We start from the raw sequence: 15,291 nt of genomic DNA, 5'->3' as shown, positions 1-15,291 counted from the left end.
TAGAAACCTAATAAGCAGGAAGAAAAATCTCTGAAAAGATTGATAAAAGAAAAAAGAAATATTTCTTTGAGCAATTACAGGGATATTTTCAAGAGGGACCGCAAACTGTAACAAATTTATATAATTAACAAATTAGTTTCTAAGTTAAATTGTATTGACAGTTGTATATAATATTATCAAAACTGACCCATGAAGAAAGAAAATGTTAATAGAGCTACAGCTATTAAAGGAATTGAATTAATAGTTTAAAATACACACATACATCCCAAACCACTTTTCTATTGATTTCCAGCAAATATTTAAGAATGGGTAATCTCAAATGAAAAAGAAGCAGCACTTTACAACTTATTATCTGAGAATAAAATAAATAATAAAATAAAGCCCAGATGAGGGTAGTGTGAGGAAGGGAAATTGTAATCCAGCTTCACTTATGGGCATAGATACAAAAAAATGCTAAGTAAAATATTAGCAAACTTAACAGTATATTATGGCCCAGCTAAATTTATTCCAGTAATAAAAAGATGGATTAATGTTAAAAATATATTTATTCACACTAGAGTGAGGGAGAAAATTCATATGATCCTACCAATATATTTAGTAATAAATATTTCATAAAATGTTTTACTTATAAGCATATGAACTCTTAGCAAGCAATGATCTGAGAGAACCTTCTTAACCTGACAAAAGGCCAATAGCAACCAATGATCTATAAAACCCCAAAGTTCTTCCCTTAGGATTCAGGAATAAGACATATAAACTACTATTATAAAGACATAAAGACATATAAACTACTATATAAACTACTATTACCTGATGTATTCAATATAGCCAATGCAATGAGACAAGAAAAAAATTATGAGTTTTGGAAAGGAAGAAAACATACTGTTGTCAATAGCAGGTAATGTTATTGCATTGAAAACTCAGGAGGATCTACAGTATTATTTGTTGACAATAAGTACAGCAGTATTGCTAGATCAATACCTTTAAAATCTCATTTAGAAGTGCAAGAAAAAAAAAACAAAAGAAAGAAAAATAAAGAAATCCCTAAGGTAGATGAGAAATCTAACCAAAGAGGTGCGAGACCTCTGTAGACTAAATGTTAAAATTGGATTTAAAGTCTTTAAAGACTATCTAAATAAATAGCGATAGATCATGATCATGGATGGTACAACAAATATATCAGTTCTCCCCCAATTAATCTTAGAATCAATACTATTCCAGTCATTCTGCCAACAGAGGTTTTTAAGAAGCTTGCTAAGCTATTCTAAAATACATGTGGAATTTCAAAGGTTCAAGAATGTCTAGAAGTCTTTTACAAAAGAAGATAAACTTGCTCTGCTAGATATCAAGACTTATGATAAAACTGTGGTAATAAAGGAAGTGTTACAATGGTATTGGGATAGACAAATTGAGACAGAGTTCCCAAATATATACATGCATATATACAAATTTGACCTATGCCAAAGGTCTTGTTATAGATAAGTGGGGAAATGAAAACTGTTCCATCAGTGGTATTCGTATAATTGACTAGCAAAATAGAAAAAAGTTAGGTCTCTACCTTATGCTATGCACAAAATTTGCAGGTTAATTCAAGACCCAATTGCACAAAACAAAAATACTTTTTGAAGACAAGTGGAATATCTTCATGACCATGAGGTGAAGAAGGACTTTTTACATCAGAAAAAAACACAAAAGAACACTCACTTCATTTAAGTCTTTGCTTAGATATAAACTCCTCTGAGAGGTCTTCCTTAAGCATTCTATCTATAATGCTCTGATCATTAACCTGCTTTATTTTTTCACTTGCACTTCTACAGCTGACGTTATTTATTCGTTTAGCTTTTGGGGCGCCTAAACTGAAATATGCACTCAATAAGAGGCCGGGGCTTTGTTTACTGCAAGGCCCCCAGTTTCTAAAATACCTAGTATAGGAGTGATGTCTGTAACATGACAGCATAAGATGTTCCTCCTTTTCATCCGCCTTTTATAAATGAGTGAATTAGACACCCGTACATGAATAAGAGTCCCTTTGTGGGGTTTCTGCAATTTGCAGCTGTAGCTCTCAGGGACCCAGGAGGAATCTTGCGCACCAGTGCATCTGGTAGGAGATAGAGAAACCTCCCTATAAGCTGCAGAACTAATGAAGCCAGTGAGGCTGCCTGGGCCCCTTTCCTGGCTGTGGGACTAGAATCCGGTGAGTGTGAATCAGGCAGGTACGCGCCCATGACAGACAACTTGCAGAAGTCCAGCCCTCCCAAAGAGAGATGCCAACACACCACTGGAGAAAAAAAAGAACAAAGAAAACAAACAAACGAAAAAAGAAACAGGAGTTTGGCCACAGCGGAAGCAGTAGGAGAAACTTTTCCCAGCACCACCCCACCTCCAAGAAGGTGGTTGTCAGGCTGATTTATGTGGCAGAGGTATCGCTTCCTTGGAGAAAGAGGAGCATGAGAGCGCCCTACTGCCTTCGCTGGGCGGGACTTGGCTGGAGAAACCCATTTCTCTCCACTGGCACCTGGAGTGCTAAGGTGGGAGCTTGCAGCTAGGGGCTGGGAGGACTTTGAAATAGAAGTAGATAAGAATTTCAAATGGCCTTAAAGGGACTGCACTCAGCAGAAAGTCTACCCACATGCCTTTGGGAGTGCCACTCCCGGGATCTCCCTCCCAGGACTGTGGGCACCCCTAACTCACCAAGTGCCAAACCCACACCTCCCTCCCACTCTGCTGCCAGCTCCCTGTGCACACTTCTGGTCAAGGAGAGTGAGCTCCAGTAGACAGACCATGTGGGTGGGCAAGGGAGAAACCACAAGCTTGAGCTACAGCGCCGCCTCCTGGAAAACAAAAGAGAGGCTTCTGATAGCCAGCCTGCTGAGTTATAAGAACCAGAAAAGACATGAAAGCTCAGTTAAGGTGCTTTCTGCTACTTCAGATGCAAAAAGCAGAAACACATGACTACAACCAATATGGAAAAGTCAAGGGAATATGGCATCGCAAAAAGACGATGGTAATTCTCCAGCAGCTGAGCTCAGTGGCGTGGAATATTGCGATCTAACTGATAAAGAATTCAAAATAGTATTGAGAAATTCAGCGAGCCACAGGAAAACTCAGAAAGGCAATTTAGTGAAATCATAAATAAAATTAATGAATGGAAGGAGTACTCTTAACAAAGAGAATGAAATTATAAAAAGAGCCAAACAGAAATACTGGAACTAAAGTATTCAACGAATGAGATGAGGAGTGTAACACAGAACATGTGTAGCAGAGCAGACCATGTAGAAGAAAGAGTGAATGACTTGGAGGATAGGAATCTAGAAATAATACAATTAGAAGAGGACGTGAAACTAAGATTTAAAAGAGTGATGAAAGCCTATAAGAGCTATCAGATTCTATCAGAAAAACAAATATCTGAATAATTGGGCTCCAGAAGGAGAGGAGAGGGAGAAGGGGGCAGGGACTTTGTTTAAAGAAATAATAGTTGAGAACTTCCCAGGCCTGGGGACAGACTTAGATGTACAACTCCATAAAGCTAAAAGAACACCCTATTATCTCAATGTAAAAGGACTTCCTCCAAGACACATTGTAATGAAACTGTCAAAAATCAGTGATAGGGCTTCTCTGGTGGCACAGTGGTTGGGAACCCGCCTGCCAATGCAGGGGACACGGGTTCGAGCCCTGGTCCAGGAAGATCCCACATGCCGTGGAGCAACTAAGCCTGGGCGCCACAACTCCTGAGCCTTCGAGCCACAACTACTGGGCCTGCGTGCCTAGAGCCCGTGCTCTGCAACAGGAGAGGCCACCGCAGTGAGAAGCCCACACACTGCAACGAAGAGCAGCCCCCGCTCGACGCAACTAAAGAAAGCCCGTGTGCAACAACGAAGACCCAGTGCAGCCCTAAATAAATAAATACATAAATAAATTAATTTTAAAAAATCAGTGATAAAGAAATTATCTTAAAGCACATCAGGGGAAAAAAGAAAGTAAGGCACAGAGGAACCCCTTTAGGCTGTCAGCTGATTTCTCAGCAGAAACTCTACAGGCCAGGAGAGGGTAGAATGACATATTCAAAGTGTTGAAAGATTAAAATTGCCAGCCAAGAATAGTGTACGCAACAAAGTTACCTTTCAGATAAGAAGGAGAAATAAAGGCTTTCCCAGACAAAAGCTGAGGGGGTTCACCACCAGTAGACCTGCCTTGCAAGAAATGCTGAAAGGAGTTCTTCCAGCTGGAATGAAAAGATGCTTCTCAGCAACAGGACAACATACGAAAGTATACAATACACTGGAGATGGAGAAACACAGGCAGTTTGACCCAGAGAGTTGTAACTCCATGTTAGGGGGGTGTGTTACCCACTCAACTATAGTATAAAAGTTAAAGGCAAAGAGTAGTAAAAAGAACTATAGCTACTATAAATCATTAATGAATGTACAACATAAAAAGAGGTAAGTTGTAACATCAGTAATATCAGTTGTAATATCAGTAATACAAGTAATATAAGATGGAGCCTTCACAGGCTTTCACAGATGAGTTGCGACAGCTGAGAAGCCTAAAATGGATTGTTTTATCTATACGATTTTTAATGTAATTTACAAAGTTACCACGAGACAAAAGTCTATATAGAATGGATTCCCAAAGACAGAGAAAGGGAAAACAACACACCAACATGGAAAATAATCAATTTACGGAAGTAGACGTAGAAGGAGAAAGAAACAATGGAAATACAAAGCAACCAGAGAGCCGTTAATAAGATGGCATTAGTGTGCCCTTACATATCAATAATTACTCTAAATGTGAATGGATTGAATTCGCCATTCGAAAGGTATGGAGTGGTTAGGTGGATTAAAACACAAGACCCAACTGTATGCTGCCTACAAGAGACCCATTTCAGATTTAAGGATACGTGTAGACTCCAACTGTAATTAGAATGATGTGCTACATTCCCTATTTGAAAATAGGCAATCTGAGTTAGGTGTTTTTTGTTTTTTTTTTTCCTGATAATACAGATCATTTCACTTAAAATCCTTAAAGACTTTTAAAAAATATGTGATTGATTGTAGCTCAGTTCTCCCTTTCGCCCTCTTCCTCCTCTAAACACACCAGCAGGCAGCTGAATGGTACAGCACATAACTGTCTGTTCTTAAATTCATAAACCTTCCCACACTTGTAAAATTAAGCTCTTGACCCACTGCAGAGTTTGATGAGCAGAGGCCAGTTGCTACGGGAATAAAGAAGAATGCAACTGAAAAAGAATCCAGTCCCAGAGCTTGTGGTTCCTAGTATCTCATATCCCTGAGTAGCTGAGATTTTTTTTTAAATGTAAAGGTTTAAATGAAAGTAAAATTCTTGTCTGAATACCAATGCCTTTTATTCAGACTTTCTGTTAGCACTTCTCTGCTGTTGAACCAAAACATAGGTCAGGAACTGGTTGCTTGTGTGTATCGCTGGGAAGTAAGAGGTAGTGTTGAATTGTGGAAGAGCATGTTCGAATCCTTTGAGAGGTATTTAAGCCTAGTGCTAAATTCCCTCGCTCCTGCACCACTTCCTTCCCCCTCAAGCTGTGTAGCCACTGTAGTGATGGGAAGTGGTATCTCTCAAGCATATTGGGGCAGATAGAAGGTTAAGAATGATATTCTCAATGCTTATATGTATATGTGAATTTAAAATGGCTTTCGGAAATGAATGCTTAGAGGGATACCAAATGTGCGACCCATATTTATACTGTGCATATAGACACAAACACATGCACAAAATTCAGTGTATGTAAATATTTACCTAAATGAAAAATAGTGTTACAAAGGCAGCTGGATTTTTTCCTGTGAGGATGAACACTGTGATTGTGAAGAAAAAAAATATTTATATACGCTTTTTATGTGTAGCGAGTAAATTCCACAGACCACAAATTTTAAAATGTGCTCATATGTAAGGTTCTTCATTTGCTCTCGTCGGACTTAATTTCATATTTAAACCCAATGGGCCTTGCAGCCAGAATACGGCTTGATAGTGGAAACCTAATCCCTGTCTGTTCAGTACAAACTCCATTAAAATCGCTGTTTTCTGTGTTTATTCTCACCTTTAAGTTTTGATTCAAAGGGCATCTTCTCCAAGCTGTCTTTCTCTACCTCTTTAAAATTGCACCCTATTTTAAATTGTACTTCCTCTCATGCTTCCTCTTCTACTTAATTTTTCCTCACGACACTTATATCCTCTGACATACTATTATTTTATGTTATTTTCTTTATTGCCTGATTCCTCATCTAAACGTAATTTCTATAAAGATACAGATTGTTTGTCCATGTTATTCAGTGCTATTAGTTCCTAGAACAGGGCCTGAAATACTCAACTACAGAATGAATATTTGTTAAGTTTGAATTCAAGGTGTACCCCCCCATCTTACTCCCAGGGCTATACGTCTGTTTTGGACACTCACCTGATGGGGAGGGGACGTTGGATTGTTGGGCATTCTGTTTTGAGTTTGCTGTCAGGGGCTGAATTATATCAAAGAAAACTAGAGCCAGACAGAAGTTAAAGCCATAAACGCAAATTTTATTCCAGAACTGTTGCAATAGTGGAAGAGAGACCTCAGTATTCACATACAGCAAGAACAAGCGGGGATTTGTAGCTCAGGACCAGAGTGGGGGACAGTGGATGGAAAATTACTAAGAGGAAGCATTAAGGAAAAGGGGGATTCTGGTAAAACCAACTTGATAGGGTTCTTGCTGAAGGCAGACCAGAGTGATAGGATATCAAAGGCGGGGGATGAAGAGTGGGGTCAGAGGTCACAGGTGGGGGATTTCCATTAACTTGACCTAGCAGGATTCTTGCTGAAACTGGACGAAGCAGAACAAGGACAGAGCCCAAGGTCAGAGGCCAGAAAGAGGGCTCAGAGGAGCCTGACTCAAGTTTGGCCAAATGAAGTCTTTGTTAGTTGTCTTCATTCGTCTCTGCTGGCATCTTGCGGATCTCGGGTGGCCTCAGCCTGCAGCAGCTCGAAGCAGGATTTCGATTCCTGGCCAGAGACTGAAGTCGGGCTGTGGCAGTGAGCGCTGAATCCTAACCACTAGACCAGCGGTCAGTGACAAGGCCCCTGGCCCATCAGCTTTGTAGAAATGAATTCCCTCAAAGAGATGGAAAGTAGTGAAACAGGTAAAATGTTTATTAGGAGGAAAAAGGGTACGTGTGAATAGACTCCCACGGGCAGACGCAGAGAAAGAGTCGTGCCCCCGTGGTAGTTTGAATCACTTATATGGGACATTTCTTCCGGGTTTGCTGTGGCCAATCATCTTGCTTTGCCTGGTTCTGAGTCTGTATTTGGTTCAACTCAGGGTCCTCCCCTGTGTGTGCGCGTGCGTCTCTTAGCCAACATGGATTCTAGCGAAGAGGCCTATGGGTATGTTGACATCACCTACCATGGGGTGGCGCGCCCTCCCTTGTTGACCTCCGAGGAGCCTTTCCGTGCATGTGTAGTTGAGAAGGCCTCCTTGGCTTCGAGAATGAGGAAAATGTGGTCTCTCTACGTTTTTATCTGGGCAGGGCTCAGCTCCTCTGACTATCCTCCTTCTCTTGTCTTCATCTTGGAGTACCTGTCCACAGGGGACAGATTCCAGCTGCTCGGCCTGGGGCCCATCTATCTCCTGCCTCATCATGGGATGCGTGTTTTCCTGACTGATCTTTGGACCACACGCTGGGACCCTCCGCATCTCTTTTTGAGTCCTCCAGGTCCTTGCTCTGCTTTTAGCTTCACTCATGCCTCTTTAAGAGGAGGCTGGAAACCTGGGAATGCTCTCTCTGGCAACTTGGGGACTGCAGTGTCTTGGTGGAGGGAGGAGGGAAGGTTGCCTGACAGCCTACACTTGGTTTGTTGCCAGATCTGTTTTCCTGAAACTGTGCTGCACAAGGGTTGAGGTGTGGGAGATTTTGGAACTTGGCCATTCTCCTGGGTCCAATCTGGTAAGCAAGACAGAAGTTCCCCTCAGCTCTGGATCCGTCTGGTCTCCATCTGGGCAGGGGGATGGAGAGCCCTGGCTTCCCTCCAGCTCTCCTCTCCTCCAGGCTCTGGAACATTCAGCCTGTCTGGGGCTGGACAGACTGGACTCTTTATCTGGTCTCCTTTTATGTTCCGACACATCAGGGCCTTGCGCTTTTGGTATCCATAAGTAGAGCTTTTAATATCAGAAGGCCTTTCTCTAAAGACTGTTGTCTCTGCAGTGAATTTTCAAAGCCTATTTTAAAAATCCAAAAGCCAAGAATGGCTTTTTTTTTTGTCTCTCTTGAAATGATCCTCTCTTGGTTTTGTTTCAAACAGGCTGTGAGGTACAGGAAGGCCTTGGGTTAAACAAGGAATTAGTGGTGGGGGACACACAGGGCATATCATCATATTACACATTTATTTAAAAACAAAACCAAGAAATGTAGTAGAAGAAATAGATCCCTGCCCTTTTCCCTTCTAATTTCCACACTGAAATTATTCTCCTGTATTTGTTTTCTGGAGAAGGGTTTTTGAATATTCCCTATCTCCTTTCTGTGAGAATGTCAGCGCAGTATTCATTTTTGATAGATGTGCTTCCAGCAGAACTTGTTCTTAATGTCTCTGGTGTGCAGTCATCTGAGATTTTCCCCATTTGTTCCAAGGTACTTGAAGCGCTGATTTGGTTTTGAAATTTACAGCTAACATCCACTGAACTTGGACATAATCTTTTCATGTTTACCGTGCATCTTTCACAACGTAATGACTTCCAAGCTTCATTTAACCTGATTCATACTCAACAAGTAAGCTCGAGAGGTGAGAGAGGCTGGAAAAAAAGAAAAGGCTCGTTCCTTAGTGTTTTGGGTATTCTGCCACATTTTTGTTGCACCACTTAAATTGGCCCTTAAGTGATATTCTACCGAACACCTTTTTCAAAGGCTCATTTAGAATTCCTGCTTAGAAAAAAATGTGGGTCAGGTGGGAATGAAGCACAAAACTGAATTGCTGCTTCACATGGCAGTTCCTCAGTAGGGCCAAGGATTATCAACTTTTTGTTTACAGCTTTGGTAATTGGATGCAAACGAAACTGGCAGTTTGCCAGGAGGGCTTTCTTTTTTTTCAGGCAAAGACGTATTTAAAAAGAAATTTTACTGTAAGAAAACTGACGCCCAGAGAGTTTATGTCATTTGTTAATCTCACTTTTAAAATATTATTGCATTATTGGGCTTCCCTGGTGGCGCAGTGGTTGGGAGTCCTCCTGCCGATGCAGGGGACACGGGTTCGTGCCCCGGTCCGGGAGGATCCCACATGACGCGGAGCGGCTGGGCCCGTGAGCTATGGCCGCTGAGCCTCCACGTCCTGAGCCTGTGCTCCGCAACGGGAGAGGCCACAACAGTGAGAGGCCTGCGTACCGCAAAAAAAAAAAAAAAAAAAAAAAAAAAAAAATTATTGCATTATATACCACATCAAAATAAAACTAAGAGCTAATAACTACAAAAGAACGTTGATGTTTTGGAAATGAACGTATTGAATGTGTTTGTTTAATACCATATATATTCCTCATAACCTAAATTTACAAAATGATTGTTAGCACTGCAACTTTGCATATTAAAGTAAGGGAAGTAAAAAACTACACCTCCTAGGGAAATAGATGGCAGAAGAAAGAGATCTATTAGCTGATTGTGGCAGAATTTTCCCAGAAAGCTTGAGAAGGTCGACTGTAATACATAGGTGTCTTTAATATGAGCTATATATATATTTTGTATTAATGTAATTACTGATGACATACCTTTTCTCTATTATTTGGCCTACAGAATTCTACTTCCCAAGAATTGTTGTAGCAGTCTTTCCTTTATGACTTTTAAATCTCTGGAAATCAATCTGAAGCTTTACTTGGAACCATTTAGCTTCCAAGATTCACATCAGTCACATTTTATTCAAAAGCTTTGTTCTTTGTTCGTTTTCAATCACAAAAAGAAAATAATTTATATTAGTAGTTAGTTGATCTTTATGTACCTAATTAACTTGTATTAATGAGACGAAATGGACATTATTTGCTGAAGTACATTTATGCGCTTTTTAAAAATCTCATTTTGGTATAATGATTTGATACTTTGTCATGTCTCACATAAAGAAAAATGGTCTTGTAAATCCTCATTGATGCCACTGGTTAAAGCATTCATGATGTCATCATTTTTATCAACCTACGGAGGTTGAAGTCTATTAATTTCAAAGATATTTGTGTTTTTACTATAGAATATGAAGTGAAACAGTGTGGAAATAAGGTTCAGGTGAAATGGGAATTAGTAACTTTAATTTGGATGGGACTATTGACCATTTAAAAGAACCACTTTAAATTCTTTCTTGCACAGGACTATGAAGAAAAGCAAGTAAACTGAATCGTAGTCTACATCTGAAAATGAGTGTGAACTAATTATTGTGTTATTTCAAATCAACAGATGCAAATGTGTCTCCGTAGGTTTTCCTTGTGATCACAAATTGAAGCAACATTAGTAGATATTCTGTATAGGAAGAGGAAAATTTAGAAAATAAAGAGAAATGCTTATGCCAATATTATCATATATACATATATATATACTATAGACATATAGTAGAATGTGTAGTTCTACTATAGATTAGTAAAACTTATCTATAATTTTTTATAGAAAATAACCCTCAAAAATTCCTCCCCATGCCATGTAAGACATGGCTGGCAAGTCTACCATTAGAATGGGTTGCAGGGGAAGGATCTTTCCTCTTTTAGAGGGCATATATCCCTCACTGAGGTAGCATAGGCTCTAGTCAACTATTCATAGATTAGCTTCCGAACTTGACCGTATGTGTATCCTCTGCGACAGGTAGGAGGAATTAGGACCACTGGAAAATGAGAGAAAAAAGAGAATTGTGTACTGTTATGCTACCGTGTGCTGGGTTATTGTGGGGAAGGTCAAGAGGAAGGTGAGAAATACAGGTGGGAAGATGGGAGAGTACAAAAGACCAAGTTGTTGGGTTTTTTTCCCCAATTGAAGTGTAGTTGATTTACGATGTCCTGCCAATCTCTGCTGTACAGCAAAGTGACTCAGGATATTGCGTGTAGTTCTCTGTGCTATACAGTAGGACCTTGTTTATCTATTCTGTATATAATCGTTTACATCTATTAACCAAAAACTCCCAACCCTCCCTCTCCCTACCCCCCTCCCCCTTGGCAACCACAGTCTGTTCTCTGTGTCCACGATTCTGTTTCTGTTTTCGTAAGTAGGTTCATTTGTGCCATATTTTAGATTCCACATATAAGTGATATCATATGGTATTTGTCTTTCTCTTTCTGACTTACTTCACTTAGTATGATAATCTCTAGTTGCATCCATGTTGCTGCAGATGGCATTATTTCATTTTTTTATGGCTGAGTAGTGTTCCATTGTATATATGTACCACATCTTCTTTATCCATTCATCTGTCGATGGACACTTAGGTTGTCTCCATGTTTTGGCTATTGTGAACAGTGCTGCTATGAACAAAGGGTTGCATGTATCTTTTTGCATTACAGTTTTGTCCAGGTATATGCCTGGAGTGGGATTGCTGGATCATATAGTAATTCTGTTTTTAGTTTTCTGAGGAACCTCCATACTGTTTTCCATAGTGAGTGTACCAATTTATATTCCCACCAACAATATATAGGAGGGTTCCCTTTTCTCCACATTCTCTCCAACATTTGTTATTTGTAGACTTTTTAATGATGGCCATTCTGACCGGTATGAGGTGTAGTTTTGATTTGCATTTCTCTAATACTTAATGATGTTGAGCATCTTTTCATTTGCTTACTGGCCAGGTGTATGCAAAAGACCAAATTCTTTATCATTACCCCCAACCCTGCTTCTAGCAAATAATGTTAAACTTGGAAATTAGACGATGATGGCTTGATTACCTCTTGGTGCATTTGAAATGCATTGAGAGCTCTTTCTTGAAGAAATTATTTTCTGAGTGAGAACTTGTATATAGGCTGTGCTTACAGTTGACAGATTTGTCCATTTAAACATCAGAATCCTATAAAATACAGTGATTTGTGTGAGTGATTACAGAAATCCCATGTGGCTTCTTTATAGAAAAACAAAGAAAAAATATTGTTAATTACCCAAACACACAGAGTTCTGATTTAAAACAGAACAAAATTTCATGTCAATAAATTTAGCTCGTGGATGTAAATGAAGTGACATAAGGTGGTAATTAGCCAAAATTTTTGCACTTGCCGGGCCAATCTGATCTATTTAAATCAAACAAAATGTTCTCTAAAACTTTTGCCTGTAGATAAATCATTTATAAAATAGAAGATGCCTTATAATGAAGTAGGAGTATTTAAGGTGAAGTCAACTTTACTCAACCTTAAATTATTTATTGCTGTCATACATGGATTCCTTTAACAAATTTTTATTGAATATCTACCACGTATCAGGCACTATTCTAGGAGCAAAGCAGTTCAGCTCCCTGCTGTTAAGGAGCTTACCTTGTAATCAGGCTAGCCATAGCCCAGAATAATTAGAAGAAGAAAGATTATGTATAGTTTCTTAAAGACCATTTTCTCATGCTCTGATAATTTCTTAAACTTAACTTATCTGGTGAATTTTCTTTACTTTGTTTGCACCAAAGGAGAATCTTTGAGATGAAGATGGATATCTCTTTATATTCATTCTGTAAATAAAGTTAATTCTTTCAAAAACTGTAGACTGAAAGGCTGCTCTCTGCCAGGTGCTCTTTTAAGTATAATGACAATTAGAAAAATGGATCAGAAGCAGATCCTGACCTCAAAGCATAGTTGATTGTAGGGGACACAACAATGACAGAGAATGAAAGAGAAGCAACTGTACAACAGACTTTGTGCCAGTCTCTCTAGTTAAATAGATGAGACAGCTCTGTGTGTGTGTGTGTGTGTGTGTGTGTGTGTGTGTGTGTGTGTGTAGCAGAGCAGTCCTATTGCCCTAATATGTCTGCTGAAAACCTTTTATTTTCAATTTTATATTTCTCCCAAAAGGTTAAAACTTACACTTATTTTAATACTTTTCCTCTCCGGCTCAGAGTGTGGAAATAGTCTCTGGTATGAGTTCCCTAAAATCCAGGCCTTAATCATATTTTAGATGATTATATGCCTGGTATTTCCTAGTGTCTGTCTTATCATGAGGCTTCCTAAATTATGTAACTAGGAATAGCAGTAGGGAAATAATGTATAAATGCATTAAACTTCCCCTGTAGAATAATGAATAGCTAGTATCTGAAAGCATGTGCAGATTGATGAAATAAATATTACTTTAATATGACATGTAAATGTTGAAGAAAAATGAGGACTTAACAGGAAGAGAAATTTATCAGATGTTTTAATTACCGATACTTTGATTTATCCTGTAAAAAAAGCATCAGCTGTTTGGAACACAAACAAAGATAAGTCCTTCTCAACTTTGAGAGACAGGTGTTGCCTCGTTTCTGTTTTATTGGTGTGAAAATGAAAACATAAAGTTCATGTGGCCTTTGCACCAGATGAGTTTTTAGCTTAAGTGAAAGGGGCTCAGGCTTGCTGGACACATTACCACTGGTCACCACTGTGGTTTATGGAACAATAAGAATTAGGAACAATTGGACTTAACAGGCTGTTATAGGGATTTTTCAACCTTGCCTTTTCTGGACAGGCCCATTATATATTTCTTTGGCTTTGCTTTGTAGTTACCAGCTGACAAGTGGATACAAGCCTGCCCCGATGGACCTGAGCTTTATCAAGCTCACCCCATCTCAGGAAGCGATGGTGGACAAGTTGGCGGAAAATGCTCATAACGTGTGGGCCCGGGATCGAATCCGGCAGGGCTGGACCTATGGCATCCAACAGGTACGTGGGAATTTAGCTCTACAGCACGTACTCTGAGATTGACTCAAGTAGGAATTAGTATAATTTGTAACAGGAGAGATTAAGTAATGACCATTGTAAAACTCCCATCATATAGATATCTTTAATGTACATATGTACAGAAACGCCTGATTCAAGAAGTCAGGCCACCCCAAGTCTTGTTGTTATCATGAGGGGCACAGTGAATATTACCAGACCAGTGATTTATAACGTGGTTTTGTGGTGTTTCTCTCTCTGAGATTGTATTTTAGGAGAAGCTTTTGAAATACGAGAAGTTCGAGATAAACTAATAATAGAAGAGGTCCACAGTTCCTTATTTGTTTGTGTATTTATTTATTTATTTTTGGCTGCGTTGGGTCTTCGTTGCTGCGTGCGGGCTTTCTCTAGTTGCAGCGAGCAGGGTCTACTCTTTGTTGCGGTGCACGGGCTTCTCATTGCAGTGGCTTCTCTTGTTGCGGAGCATGGGCTCTAGGCCCATGGGCTTCAGTAGTTGTTACACGCGGGCTCAGTAGTTGTGGCGCGCAGGCTCGGTAGTTGCGGCGCACGGGCTTAGTTGCTCCGCAGCATGTGGGATCTTCCCGGACCAGGGCTCGAACCCGTGTCCCCTGCATTGGCAGGCGGATTCTTAACCACTGCGCCACTAGGGAAGTCCCACAATTCCTTATGTAACACCCTTGGGACCAGGTGAATTTCAGAATCCAGCTATTTCTTGGTTTTCAGAATGGTGATACATTGATCATGTTACACAGTGCCCTCAGCAGGGCAGCAGACTATATATAAATTATTCTTTGTTCAGCAGTGTAGGCTGATGATACCAAGAGGGGTAAGTAAAGATTATCCACCGCCTTGCATCAATTCAGATCATTTTTGTCACCAACAGAGTTTTTGTTAAACTTAGTATAAAACCGACTTTTCCGAGTTTTCTGGATTTCAGAATCATGGATTTCTATTAATGGTTGCACTCACAGGAAGAACTAGCAGTCATTGGGTCTGTATTGAGACGGCAAAGCAGGGCAAATATAACCTTGCCTCTTAGTGACTGTGTGACCTTGGGAAAGCTACTTAAATTAATGTTCTCTGTGCCACTGTTTTCCTCCTCACTGAATTTTTAAACTTCATTATATAACTTACGTATAAGAAAGGCTACAGCAGTGCATTTCACCTAACAAATCGTATAGAATAGTTTGCAGTTATTGTAAGATGCCAGAGTCACTGTGCCTCGAGTTTTACATCTATTTTCTTCTTTAACTCTTGCGACGGTTCCATGAAGGATGAACGGTTTTTATTGCCAATTCACATATGATGTACAGGGAGCTTGAGAACAATTTGTCCAGCGCTCCCAGATGGCAGAACCAGGTTGGAATCAAGCCTTTTGACTCCAGAGCCCAAATTCTTCTCTTGCTTATCACAGTGATCCTTGCCAGCTCATGGTGGGCAGTGCCTT

The 15,291-nt window shown here is 39.9% G+C and overlaps 1 protein-coding gene across 3 annotated transcripts in view; it reads left to right on the top strand.

The window, feature by feature from the left end:
- RYR2 (ryanodine receptor 2) overlaps positions 1–15,291 on the top strand; it is a 719,519-nt gene that overhangs the window by 417,341 nt on the left and 286,887 nt on the right. For all 3 annotated transcript variants that reach the window (XM_079900749.1, XM_079900747.1, XM_079900748.1), the window contains exon 26: positions 13,670–13,829. In XM_079900749.1, coding sequence (XP_079756875.1) covers positions 13,670–13,829 — 160 coding nt within the window. The remainder of the gene's footprint in view (positions 1–13,669; positions 13,830–15,291) is intronic.

Source organism: Stenella coeruleoalba (genome assembly GCF_951394435.1).
Source record: "Stenella coeruleoalba genome assembly, chromosome: 16".
In the NCBI taxonomy this organism is placed as follows: Eukaryota; Metazoa; Chordata; class Mammalia; order Artiodactyla; family Delphinidae; genus Stenella; species Stenella coeruleoalba.
Note: the sequence above shows the minus strand (reverse complement) of the source record. Positions and strands in the feature narration are given on the sequence as shown.